This window comes from Rhinatrema bivittatum, chromosome 11, assembly GCF_901001135.1.
Source record: "Rhinatrema bivittatum chromosome 11, aRhiBiv1.1, whole genome shotgun sequence".
In the NCBI taxonomy this organism is placed as follows: Eukaryota; Metazoa; Chordata; class Amphibia; order Gymnophiona; family Rhinatrematidae; genus Rhinatrema; species Rhinatrema bivittatum.
Window position 1 is genome coordinate 43,351,840 of NC_042625.1, and position 14,190 is coordinate 43,366,029.

The 14,190-nt window shown below is 47.5% G+C and overlaps 1 protein-coding gene across 3 annotated transcripts in view; it reads left to right on the top strand.

The window, feature by feature from the left end:
* The window catches only part of ULK1 (unc-51 like autophagy activating kinase 1), a 147,003-nt gene that overhangs the window by 120,225 nt on the left and 12,588 nt on the right, over positions 1 to 14,190 (top strand). For 2 of the 3 annotated variants that reach the window (XM_029619485.1, XM_029619484.1), the window contains exons 22-27: positions 106 to 249; positions 829 to 1,016; positions 2,384 to 2,562; positions 3,269 to 3,387; positions 3,616 to 3,773; positions 4,047 to 4,182. In XM_029619485.1, the coding sequence (XP_029475345.1) occupies positions 106 to 249; positions 829 to 1,016; positions 2,384 to 2,562; positions 3,269 to 3,387; positions 3,616 to 3,773; positions 4,047 to 4,182 (924 nt within the window). The remainder of the gene's footprint in view (positions 1 to 105; positions 250 to 828; positions 1,017 to 2,383; positions 2,563 to 3,268; positions 3,388 to 3,615; positions 3,774 to 4,046; positions 4,183 to 14,190) is intronic. The other variant, XM_029619486.1, reaches the window with a different exon arrangement.

Consider the following 14,190-nt stretch of genomic DNA (forward strand, 5'->3'; position numbering starts at 1 on the left):
AGGTGTAGTTAATTACTTTTGCAGGCATCTTTCTTGAAGTTTGTGGCATACAGAGGTGACAGGTATATCAATAAGACATTGTGTTTCTTTCTCTCCCTCATTCAGCTCCCTTTCCGGGTTACAGCGGAAACCTGCAGACCGCTGCACAGGCAGGAAGCTCGCTCAGCCCCACGCCAGTCCTCTTCACTGTGGGATCCCCACCTGGTGGTACCACACCGCCCCAAACTACCAGGACCCGGCTGTTCTCAGGTGAAGATCTGCCTCCTAGTATTGCAGCCATCCCATCCCCGAAAGACCTCTGTGCGCTTCCTCTCTTTGCTCACCTCACCACAGTGCTCTAAATCAAGGAGCAACGAGTTTTCCTTAACATTATTATTATTATTATTAATAATAATAAAATTGTAAATCCAATTCACAGTTGATAGCAGAATTAGGGAATTTGGTGTGTATAACGCAGAACAACAGGCAGCCAATTGACAGCGGTGATAGATTTTTTTTTTTTTAAACTAAATAGGTCAGCCTAAAAACCGGGCAGTGTTTCTTACCGTACAGGACAACTTAAATGGCAGCTGAATGTGATGACTTTCGAGAATGTGAGACGGAGGGTGGGGTGGGAGGAGAGGCAGGAGGGTCCTGCAGGATTGTTTTCACTCTTGAATAGATCCCAAGCAATTCGGTTGCACCAGCGGAGCATCAGCAGTGTCTGAGATCCAGTAAGAGCAGTGAGCACTCTGAGGTTTCCAGGCTTTTCATTTGCATAGTGCCGGCTGCTTTTCCTCCTCTGGTATTAATGCCCGGGGTGATCAGAGCCTTCTTTTCTCTCTGCAGTGGGGTCTTCCAGCTCCCAGAGCTCTGGGGGGTCCCTCAGTGGCAGACATTTTCTCCTAGGAGCTGGCGTTGACGTGCTGGAAGGACCCTCAAGCCTCCGCTACCCTTTTGCTGACTCTTTAGCGGCCAATCTGGAGGGTGCAGTGATGTTCGAGGTGCCCGAGCTGCCCGAAGAAACGCTCATGGAGGTGAGTATATACCATCGTGGCCCGGGATAGGCTGAGCACAAAGGAGTACTCTCACCACCGAGTGAGAGAGCAAGAGTGTGCTAGGACAGAGAAAAGAGGGTTTCACAGAATACATGGAATTATTTCTGTTCCCCCTCCTCCCAGCGACAGAGTCTTCTCTGTATGTCAGAAGGGAAAATATTTTACTTCCAGAATGTCAGTATGGCCTATGCAGAACTACAAACTTTGAGAGATATGGCCATCTCCTACCCTCAATCCCCTGCCCAGAAAAACCAAAAAAAGTCCACATCAAGCAACTATTAAGCGTTTTGGTAACTAAAAAATTATACATCTGTCAGGATTGTATCGGAGGTTCAGAAGTGTCTACATTCCAGATAGTTAAGTGTGGGAGTCCACACGGCAGCCAGGGGGGTTCTACATAAAATGGGAAAGCGGCCACCCCCTTACCACGGGAAATATGGGAACTTGATCCCCCATAATCCATACAAAGTGTGAGTGACTGACCTTAAGAAAGCCGTTGAGCTTTCTGTGCTTACAAACTCATGAAGAACAGAGCCCACCCGTACAGACGTACAATTTAGCTAACCTTTTCTCACCTGGGACTGTTTGCAGTTGTGGTGAGTTTGTACGTTGACTTGATGGCACCAAGACTGTTTTACGCCTGCCTCTGGGCTGCATTGGAGTCTTCAGTGTGTTCCACTTGCATCATCCCCGCAGCAGGCACGGCTCTTCAGAGCTGGCAGAATACATGCAACTCTTCTTTCCCAGTTTGCAAAAGTCTCCCTTAAAGCAGTAAACTAGAAACCTGAAGTATTTCTCTCTCACAACAAGAATATGATTTTGTCAGTTTAATAGCAGAGCTAAAATTTATGACTGAGGTGAGCTGGCAGGGCTGTGTGGGGAGCAGCAACAGCGGGGAACGTTAAGTGACATTCACCAAGACTGCCTGCCTACGTAGGAGAGCAGAAGATTGCTTCTTGGTGTGAGAGAGAAATACTTCAGATTTCTAGTTTACTGCTTTAAGGGGGGCTTTTGCAAACTGGGAAAGAAGAGTCGCATGTATTCTGCCAGCTCTGAAGAGCTGTGCCTGCAGACTGCCTGCATGAGTAGGAGAGCAGGAGATTGCTTCCTGTCTATTTCTGAAACCCCCTGCCCAAGGTTCACATTTCCTGGCTGCCTCCCGCTGCTTGCTCCCACTGATGCTGGGAATAAGGCGGAGCTTGGCTTGCTGCAGGTCATGTTCAGGTTCAGCAGCTTTATGGGATGCAGCCTGTGATTGCACCCGGTTCTTCAACTGCTGATCACGTTAGCGGTGACTCTGGCCCGATGACCACCACTGACCTCCGTATCGCCGGTCTCCTTAACAGCAGGAGCACACGGAGATCTTGCACAGCCTGCGCTTCACTCTGGCCTTTGTACACTCTGTGATGGAGATCGCTGCAGTGAAGGGCAGCACCAGCGAGGTCGGCTGCTCAGTGACATCCGAGTACCAGCTCCAGGAGAGTGTCGTAGCGGATCAGATAAGCCTGCTTAGCAGAGAGTGGAGGTAAGAACGCACAGCAGCCCAGCCCCTCCCCTAGGCCTTTGCATTTCAATGACCTCGCCTTCCTAAATTTAATCCAGCATAAACTACTGGGAACCGCAGAATTCAGAAGTGAGCCATCATTTAGTCAGATGCTCCGTTTGCTCAGCATGTGAGCTTTAACACAAGCATAAGAAGCCTTTGTGTGCAAAACCAGCTGTACTGGTGGAAAGAGGGAGTAAACTGGTCACACTTTTCTGTCTTTCTACCACTTAAGTCCCTTTCTGCTTTCCTTGTCCCAGTGATGCAGGGATTAAGACAGAAAGGGAATTTGTGACAGCTTCACCCATGCCTCGGGATCTCATTTCCCCTCCCTGTCTGCATTGATTTTATGCCAAAGTCCTGTCCCCTTCATCGTTACAATGTCCTCATCTTTGCTGCTCAGTCCTGCAGACCCCTCGCTCAGTGCTACACTCTGTAGGAAGGAGGAGCTTTTCTCTCCACTCAGAACCCCCCTCCCTCACTGAAGCCTGTCTGTCCTTTCAGCATCCCTGGTTTCCTCATTTAAAAGCAGACACGTTGTTCCCTTTCTGTGTGAAACACCATTTTTTTAAATCTGTCTATCCCGGGTTGCTGTCTTTCTTGCTAAGAATCGTTTGTCTCTACAAACATTTGGGTAGAGGACACGCTATAGCGGAGTTCACTGAGTGATTTGAATTTTCCTTCCCAGTTACGCAGAGCAGCTGGTGCTGTACCTGAAGGCAGCAGAGCTTCTCTCTGTGGGCCTGCAAACAGCCATGGAGCAAATCAAAGCCGGCAAGCTGTGCCTCTCCTCGACTGTCAAACATGGTAAGGACCCCACTAGCCGGCATCGGAGAGCCTGTGGTTCTGTGCCGATTTAACGGTTTTAAATTTCTGTTTATGTCCATTTAACAATGTAAATGAAATTAAATATTAAGCTTTGCTAACCAGTTAATGGCATACAGGCAGGCAGCACATGAGAGAGAAGATGTAGTGTGGTAAGAAGGCAGAAAGCAGAGGATGAAAGGCATCTTCTCCTCTCTCTCTCTCTTGCAGTGGTAAAGAAGCTCAATGAGCTGTATAAATCCAGCGTCTCGTCCTGCCACTGCCTGAATCTGCGTCTGCAGCGCTTCTTCGCTGACAAACAGAAGCTGATGGATCGGATCAACAGCATTACTGCGGAGAAACTGATCTTCAGCTATGCCGTGCAGATGGTAAGGGAGGCAGGAAGTGGCACTGCTGCTAGCTAATTGTATCCTTTCCCTTCGGGACCCTGAGGGAAAACGCCCATTTTCTTTTCTGCCCTGGTATGGGTGAGAGCATCTTACTTGCATATGAATGAATGATCTGGAACCCGTCAAGTCATGTGAATGTTGACACCCAATGGCTGCAGCATGAAAGGGCAGCTGGATCGCTTAGTGATAACACAGCCCTGTGTCCAGTCTGTTGGGTGATATATAACGGCGACGGTTGTGCTCCTGCTACAGGTGCAGTCTGCCGCACTAGACGAGATGTTCCATCACCGGGAGGACTGTGTGCAGCGGTACCACAAGGCGCTGCTGCTGATGGACGGGATCCTGAACTTCATGACTGAGCAGGGGGACATAGAGAACATCACCAAGTGTAAGTGCTTTACAGGACAAAGAACCAGGCAAGCTGGTATTTGGAGGAGTGTAGCTCGTACTGCTGAGGGTGACACCAGTGATACATAGAGCTTTTGTGCAATGGAGACAAGGAAGAGGGAGTGGGGTAATATGTGCTTTCCTAGCGTGTAGCCAGATGGACTCAGGACCAGTGGGTTATGTGTTCCTCTGCTAGCAGATGGGAGATGGAGTCAGATTTCAAAGCTGACGTCCCCCTAGATATACCCCTGCAGTGACCTCAGCTCTTCAATATCTCTCATTCTCCTAGCAGATGCGGATGATATCCTCACACTAGCACGGTTTAGCAGGATTGCAGCACTAACATAAAGAAAGAAATTTTTACCTTTACCCGCTCTCCTGCGGCGATATCTAAGAGTCTCCCCCAGTTGAGAATTCCTGAGGTGATTTCTAAGATCCCTCAGAGGTGTGCCTTGGTCCGGTAGCCGCTTCCCGGTGTGGACTTAGCTGCTGAAGCAGCTGAAAGGCAGCGGGTGCAGAAGCCGAGCGTGGTGATGAAGGCCAAAGCCCTCCCCCCCCGCAGCCGGAGATCATCTCTGTAAGCCGGTGAGTGCTGAGACCAGGTTTGTAGAGACGATCTCCTCCGATCCAGAGACGTGGAAGGGCTTCGATAAGTCTTTCCTCTGGTCTCTTTGCTCGGCACGCTGTACAGATTTCGTTCACGATCTCCGTTCGGGCAAGGGAAGGGGGTTCCGAGGAGGTTGAGCGGCCTGCTCGATGGGCTAGGCCCCGTTTTTGGCTCGGTCGACTCTCCCCATGGCGATCTGTGTCGGTGCCACCTTGCACGCGGTTTAGTAAGGTGACATTTTCCCCCTTCGGCTGTCTATGAGCGGTGTGGGCTGGCCTGTGCGCTTAATGTGCACGTAAATACGCACATAGCTGCGCGCATAACCGCGCGCACAACCAACCACTTAGACATATGGCGCCAAGGCGAGTCAGTGCGTGCACGATAGGTAATAACCGGCTGAACGCACAAGCCACACAGGCTATGGCTCCAGCAGCAAAGAAGCTCAGGCGACACTCTCTCTGTGCGGCCTGCCATTTTAGAGCCACACAGTCTGACCTGGAATCCTGCCTGTTTCAGCACTGTGAAGCGGCCCAGGGAGGGCTGGATTCTCAAAAATTTTCCAAACTCAGCCCATCCCAGTTGGAGGATGAGTCATCCGCGACCTTATCCGATAGCTCCCCGGACCTGAGCAATTGTGGGAAGGCGGCCTCTCCGGGAAAGGGCAGTTCAGTGGCCCCCACCCTGATTCCCCTGGAACAAATATGAATCCAGCGGCCTTCTCTTGGTTGGAATTTTTTCAGGGCCTCCAAGCCTTTGTTCAGGCGCAGTCAGCTCTGGTCCCTCTCCGAGTTGAACCCCAACTGGGAGGGGCCTCGCTCTCCTGGCCCTGCCTGCGGGCCACGAGACATGCCATGCTTCACCAAGAGTATCCCTGACAGGGATCCAGATACCACGGATGCTGATGGGGATCCACTGGAGGACGGGGAAATCTCTCCAGGCCTGGAACCATACCGGACTATGCTTCGTTTCTTCCACAGAGATGAATTACCGGCACTAGTCTCCCAGACCCTGAAGACTGGGAGTTTCAGGCACGGACCCTATGGCGGAGTCAAAGAAGAACCCCATCCCGGTGTCTCTTCGTAAAGCTTCTTGCTATTTCCCAGTGCTGGAAGCCATCCAGGAATTGATTGACCTGGAATGGGAAGCCCCGGAGGCAAGCTTTAAAGGAGGTCAGGCCTTGGAGGCCTTGTATTCTCTGGACCCAGCGGTCAAGGAATGCCTGCTTTTTCCCAAAGTGGATGCCATGGTCTGCACCGTCTCAAAGCAAACAACCATCCCTGTTGAGGGAAGGGCAGCTTTGAAGGATGCTCACGTTAGGCGGTTAGAATCCATCCTGAAGCAAGCCTTTGACGCGATGGCAATGAAACTACAGATCGCTTCCTGCTGTGCCCTGGTGGCTCGCTCCTGCTTGCTCTTCTCAAGAGAGGCAGATAGCTCTGGGCTACATGCCGGAGAGGTGATTGAACCCGCTGCAGCCTTCCTAACCAATGCAAGCTCAGACCTAGTGCGTACCTCGGCCAGTGTAGTAGCCTCAGTGGTGGCGGCCAGAAGACGGCTATGGTTGCGGAACTGGTCATCGGACGCAACCTCTAAGGTGAACCTCACAAAGATGCCCTTTAAGGGATCCCTCCTATTCGAAAGTGAGTTGGAGAAGCTAGCCAGTAGATGGGGCGAATCTCCAGTGCCTCGGACTACTGGAAGACAGGAAAAAGAGGTCTCAGCGCCCCTTTCCCATGAGGGGTCGGTCCAGGGGTTTCCAGCACCTCCAGCCCTACAGCAACCCATCGTTCCAGTCACCTCCTCCCTCGGGGAGGTCTCAGTCCTTTCAGAACCGGCAACCCAAAAGAGGGACAGGTTCGGACTCAGGCTCGATCCGAGCTTCCCAATGAAGTTGGGCACACCCATCTACGGGAAGAGGAGATAGGGGTCGACTACCTCTTCTACCAGCAGTGGGTCAAGATTACGTCCGACAAATGGGTACTGGACATCATACGAGAAGGCTACGCTCTGGAATTTCGCAGCATCCCTCGGAATAGGTTCATGATTTCACCTTGCCACTTCCAGCTCAAGAAACTGGCAGTGGAATCCACACTGAAGGCTCATCAGTCTGAGGGCTATAACTCCGGTACCCACACCCCAAGTAAATATGTGGTGTTATTCCATCTATTTTATCTTGCCCAAGAAGGAAGGCACATTCAGGCCCATCCTGGACCTCAAGAGCGTCAACCGTCATCTGCGGATATTGCACTCCCACATGGAAACTCTCCGCTCCATCATAATGGCAGTGCAGCCGGGATAGTTCTTAATCTTCCTGGACCTCTCTGAAGCCTACCTTCATATTCCAGTCCATCAAGACCACCAGCATTTTCTACGCTTTGCATGCCTGGGCCGCCATTACCAGTTTGGGCGTTACCCTTTGGTCTGGCAACAGTCCCTAGATTGTGGCGGCAGCGCTGAAGAAAGAAGGGATCCTGTTGCACCCCTACTTGATTGACTGGCTGATCAGGATGAAGTCATTGGAAGAGAGCCTTCAGGTGACCAGCAGGGTCAGGTCCCTCCTACAGGAACTCGGTTGGGTCGTGAACATGGACAAGAGCAGCCTCAAGCTCTCCCAGTCCTTAGAGTACCTGGGGGCCTGATTCGATACCAAGCAGAACAAGGTCTTCCTCCCTCCCCCAAGGAGGAGGAAACTGATGGGCATGATAAAAAGTACGCCGGTTGACAACCACAATGCACCCCAAGGTGTGGGACTATCTTCAGGTCCTCGGCCTCAAGGCATCAACACTGGAAGTAGTACCGTGAGTGAGGGCTCACATGCGACCTCACCAAAGCTCCTTACAGTCACAGTGGAACCCACTGTCCCAAGACTACTCGATTTGCCTCCACCTACCAATGGAGGGTATGCTCTCTGCTCCAGTGGTGGCTACAGGAAATCCTCCTAAGCAAGGGCGTAAACCTATCCCCAGCAAACTGGATCGTCCTCATGACAGACGCGAGCCTCCAAGGGTGGGGAGCTCACTGTCAGGAACTGACAGCCCAGGGACAATGGACCAAAGAAGAGGCAAGCTGGAACATAAACCGCTTGGAAGCTCTAGCAGTCAGACTAGCATGCCTGCAGTTCAGCCACAGGCTCCAGGGGCAAGCGATCCAGGTGATGTCGGACAACATAACAACGGTTGCCTACATCAACCGCCAGGGCGGAACCAAGAGCCATCAGGTGTCTTTGGAAATTGATCCCATTATGGAATGTGCAGAGTTAAACCTACAAGGGATCTCGATCTCTCACATCGCAGGAAAAGACACCGTAACAGCGGATGTCCTCAGCAGGGAAAGCCTGGAACCGGGGGAATGGACGCTGTCAACCAAAGGCTACCAGCTTCTTGTGAATCGCTGGGGCCTCCCGGCCATGGCCTACTGGCCACAACTCATAATGCGAAAGTCTCCCAGGTCTTCAGTCGCAGATGAGATCAGTACTCCCAAGGGATCAACGCCCTCATCCAGACCAGGCCAGAGGAGGACTTACTGTATGTCTTCCCCCCATGGCCTCTACTGGGCAAGATCATCCGCAAAATAGAACACCACAGAGGTTTAGTCCTCCTAGTGGCCCCAGATTGGCCCAGATGCCCGTGGTATGCAAACATGCGAAGGCTCCTCGTGGGGAGTCCTCTGTGCCTCCCCCACACAGGGACCTTTTCCAGCAGGGCCTGATTCTTCACAAAGATCTGTCTCAATTCTCTCTTATGGTCTGGCCATTGAGAGGGCTCGCCTGAAGAAGTGCGGTTACTCGGCGGCCGTGATTGCCATCTTGCTTCGCGCGTGGAAGTTCTCAACGTCCCTGGCATACATACGGATCTGGAGAATATTTGAGGTCTGGTGCGAGGGCCGTGGGGTACCCCTGTGAATGGCCAAGATCCCCATGATTCTGGAATTTTTACAGGACGGCCTGAAGAAAGGGTTGTCTCTCAACTCCCTCAAGGTCCAAGTAGCAGCCCTCCCCTGCTTCAGGGCTGAGGTGAACGGAAACCATCTGTTGGCACATCCGGACTTGGCCTGTTTCCTAAAAGGGGTTAAACAACTCCGACCTCCCTTAAAGTGGCTGGTCCCTCTATGGAACCTCAATCTAATATTGGACTTCCTAGCAGGACCGTCCTTCAGACCGATGCGCAGTCTGTCGCTACGCCTATTAACACTAAAGACGGTACTCTGTCGCATCTCGGAACTACAGGCACTATCCTGTCGGAAACCATTCCTTCGATTTACTCCAGGAACAGTACAGCTTCGCACTGTCCCCTCCTTCTTACAATTTCACTTGAATCAATCCATTTCCTTACCATCACTGGAGGGACACAAGGACACAGAAGACTCCCGCCTTCAAGCAAGGTCCCTTTTTCTATCCATTGGGTGAAGCTCTTAAAGAGAAAGCAGTTGGATATATAATTATAGGGGATTTTAATGTTACTTTAAACCCAGCCTTGGTTAATTCTTTTGGCTCCTCCCTGGACTCTTGGGCTAGTTGATGTAGCTTAAAATTACTCCTCTCCCGAGAGAACATTATAGATGTCTGGTGATCTTGATTTCCAAGATCCAGGAATTATACCTATTTTTCTTGCCCACATAAATTTTATTTACACATTGATTTATTACTTGTGGATAAAGGTATAGTTAATAGGATGACAGCATTTGATATTGAACCCATAACATGGTCAGACCATGCCCCAATTGGCTGCTTTTGCATTTTCATAACTATGATAAAGGCCAACTATATTGGAGGTTGCATGATAGATTGCTGGAAGATGGGGATTGTCGACTGCAATTAATGGAAACTATTCAGAACTATTTAAAAAACAATGAATCTCAGGACATGTCTCCGGTAGTAGTCTGGGACTGTCTAAAGGTGGTACTTCGAGGGCATTTGATCGCAAGAGCCACTTATGTGAAAAACCTGGTGGAAAAGGAGAGAAAAATGTTAATAGACCATCTATCTTCCATTGAAAAATCTCATAAGAGGACACTTTCTAATCAGGATTTGCAACATTTGGCTCCTTGTAGAACAAAATTGGCTGAGATGGATTCTGCGATGATTGCTCATCGTCTGGAATTAGCACTTCAAAAATACTTCGAGGGTGGTAATAAGGTGGGCAAATTGTTAGCCAATAGATTGAAAGGGAAAATTACACAAAATAATGTAGTCAAAATTAAGGACAAGTGGGGCAATCTATTAACTGCCAATAAGGATATTAGGCAGCGATGCCTTCGTTTTTATTCAGAGCTCTACAGTGCAAATTCAACTATTGAGCTGGGGATGATAGATGATTTCCTAGCTGATGTCTCTTTACCTACAATGACAGAGATGCAACGCCATGGTCTTGATAGGGAAATGACACATATTGAAGTAATGCATGCCATTAAGAAGCTTAAACCTGGTAAATCTCCAGTCCTGGACAGCTTTACGGCCAGATTCTACCAGAAATTTTCAGACTCTCTCATCCCTCCCCTAACTAGGATGCTCAGTTCTCTCAGAGGTGATTATACACTCCTACAAAATTCTAATTTGGCCGGTATCACCATACTAGCAAAGCCGGGTTGAGATCCCATGGTTTGTGGGTCGTACTGCCCTATATCTCTCATAAACATTGACTTAAAAATCTTGGCTAAGATTCTAGCTGATAGGCTTAATGTTTTTATGTCCTCCAGTATACATTCAGACCAGGCAGGCTTTATCCCAGGCCGGATGGCCTCTGATAACGATTTCCTCTTCACAAGTAAGGGAGCAATTTTAGATCTAATTCTCAGTGGAGCACAGGACTTGGTGAGAGAGGTAACGGTGGTGGGGCTGCTTGGCAATATTGATCATAATATGATCAAATTTGATTTAATGACTGGAAAAGGAACAGTGTGCAAATCCAAGGCTCTCGTGCTAAACTTTCAAAAGGGAAACTTTGATAAAATGAGAAAAATTGTTAGAAAAAAACGGAAAGGAGCAGCTACAAAAGTAAAAAGTGTGCAAGAGGCATGGTCATTGTTAAAAAAAATACGATCCTAGAAGCACAGTCCAGATGTATTCCACACATTAAGAAAGGTGGAAAGAAGGCAAAACGATTACCGGCATGGTTAAAAGGGGAGGTGAAAGAAGCTATTTTAGCCAAAAGATCTTCATTCAAAAATTGGAAGAAGGATCCAACAGAAGAAAATAGGATAAAGCATAAACATTGGCAAGTTAAATGTAAGACATTGATAAGACAGGCTAAGAGAGAATTTGAAAAGAAGTTGGCTGTAGAGGCAAAAACTCACAGTAAAAACTTTTTTAAATATATCCGAAGCAGAAAGCCTGTGAGGGAGTCAGTTGGACCGTTAGATGATCGAGGGGTTAAAGGGGCACTTAGAGAAGATAAGGCCATCGCGGAAAGATTAAATGATTTCTTTGCTTCGGTGTTTACTGAAGAGGATGTTGGGGAGGTACCCGTAATGGAGAAGGTTTTCATGGGTAATGATTCAGATGGACTGAATCAAATCACGGTGAACCTAGAAGATGTGGTAGGCCAGATTGACAAACTGAAGAGTAGTAAATCACCTGGACTGGATGGTATACACCCCAGAGTTCTGAAGGAACTAAAAAATGAAATTTCAGACCTATTAGTAAAAATTTGTAACTTATCATTAAAATCATCCATTGTACCTGAAGACTGGAGGATAGCAAATGTAACCCCAATATTTAAAAAGGGCTCCAGGGGCGATCCGGGAAACTACAGACCGGTTAGCCTGACTTCAGTGCCAGGAAAAATAGTGGAAAGTGTTCTAAACATCAAAATCACAGAACATATAGAAAGACATGGTTTAATGGAACAAAGTCAGCATGGCTTTACCCAGGGCAAGTCTTGCCTCACAAATCTGCTTCACTTTTTTGAAGGAGTTAATAAACATGTGGATAAAGGTGAACTGGTACATATAGTATACTTGGATTTTCAGAAGGCGTTTGACAAAGTTCCTCATGAGAGGCTTCTAGGAAAAGTAAAAAGTCATGGGATAGGTGGCGATGTCCTTTCGTGGATTGCAAACTGGCTAAAAGACAGGAAACAGAGAGTAGGATTAAATGGGCAATTTTCTCAGTGGAAGGGAGTGGATAGTGGAGTGCCTCAGGGATCTGTATTGGGACCCTTACTGTTCAATATATTTATAAATGATCTGGAAAGAAATACGACGAGTGAGATAATCAAATTTGCAGATGACACAAAATTGTTCAGAGTAGTTAAATCACAAGCAGATTGTGATAAATTGCAGGAAGACCTTGTGAGACTGGAAAATTGGGCATCCAAATGGCAGATGAAATTTAATGTGGATAAGTGCAAGGTGATGCATATAGGGAAAAATAACCCATGCTATAATTACACGATGTTGGGTTCCATATTAGGTGCTACAACCCAAGAAAGAGATCTAGGTGTCATAGTGGATAACACATTGAAATCGTCGGTTCAGTGTGCTGCGGCAGTCAAAAAAGCAAACAGAATGTTGGGAATTATTAGAAAAGGAATGATGAATAAAACGGAAAATGTCATAATGCCTCTGTATCGCTCCATGGTGAGACCGCACCTTGAATACTGTGTACAATTCTGGTCGCTGCATCTCAAAAAAGATATAATTGCGATGGAGAAGGTACAGAGAAGGGCTACCAAAATGATAAGGGGAATGGAACAACTCCCCTATGAGGAAAGACTAAAGAGGTTAGGACTTTTCAGCTTGGAGAAGAGACGACTGAGGGGGGATATGATAGAGGTGTTTAAAATCATGAGAGGTCTAGAACGGGTAAATGTGAATCGGTTATTTACTCTTTCGGATAGTAGAAAGACTAGGGGACACTCCATGAAGTTAGCATGGGGCACATTTAAAACTAATCGGAGAAAGTTCTTTTTTACTCAACGCACAATTAAACTCTGGAATTTGTTGCCAGAGAATGTGGTTCGTGCAGTTAGTATAGCTGTGTTTAAAAAAGGATTGGATAAGTTCTTGGAGGAGAAGTCCATTACCTGCTATTAAGTTCACTTAGAGAATAGCCACTGCCATTAGCAATGGTTACATAGAATAGACTTAGTTTTTGGGTACTTGCCAGGTTCTTATGGCCTGGATTGGCCACTGTTGGAAACAGGATGCTGGGCTTGATGGACCCTTGGTCTGACCCAGTATGGCATTTTCTTATGTTCTTATGTTCTTAAGGTTACTTCAGGCACATTTTCCTTGTAAATGGTCTTCTCACAAAATAAAATATTTAGGGGTCTATATTGATATCAGCCAGGATTTATTTCAGCTGAACTATCCTCCACTGCTAGCATGAATCTACAAAGGTTTGGAAGAATGGGATAGATATCATATCTCATGGTTGGGCAGAACAGCAACAATAAAGATGAATGTTTTGCCCAAAATAAGCTACTTGTTCCAAACACTCCCCATAGAAGTTCCTGTTGCCGTATTGAAACACTGGCAGAGGAGAGTCATGCAGTTTATATGGAACCCAGAGTTGCAAAACTGTCCTTCTTCAATCTAAAAGTCAAGGAGGTTTGGGTGTTCCTAATCTCATATGTTATCATGCGGCCTCTCACCTCAGGGCTATTATAAAGTGGCATAAGGTTAGTGCTCAGAAACCTTGGGTAGTCTTAGAACAGGCAGTAATAGGGTCAATGCCTTTAACTGCTATGGTGTGGCAACCTAAAAAGACTTGGAGGAGCTTAGATGCGGTTCCCCTTTTGGTGCATCACACACTTCATGTGTGGAAGATCTGGAAAATACACTTGACTGGCCATAGGGACTATTATCATAGCACATCTTTATACATAATACTACCTTTCTTCCTGGACTTGTGTCTCCATCCTATAAATTATGGAAGCAGAGGGGAATCCTTTGTTGGGAGCATGAATGGGGCGTCCATGCCTTCTAGAATTTCCAGATTACAACGTTCATATGAACTACCGGATAGTGAAGTGTTTGCTTACTTACAATTAAGACTCTATACTCAGTTCTCAAATGATGAATAATTCATGTAAAGGGGTCTCTATGTTTGAATCAATGTGTAGAAATGCAGATAAGATGGTAAAAGTTTTGTCCACGTTGTATCTTCTTTTAAATCGAGAAGTTCAGTTCAAACCAATGTACATAAGAGCCTGGGCACAAGATATTTGACATAAACTACCAGAGGAATAATGGAGAGCTATATTTCTGGCTACTGGTAAAGGTCTTATTTTGGCTAATCTTATAGAAAATGGATATAAGGTCTTGCTACGCTGGTATTATACTCCTGAAAGGGTACATAAGTTCCCTCCCATAATTTCAGATAGGTGTTGGAAGGGCTGTCTCAGTTTAGGCTCCTTTTTTCACCCTTGGTGGGATTACCCTCTTATCCAGCAATTTTGGCAG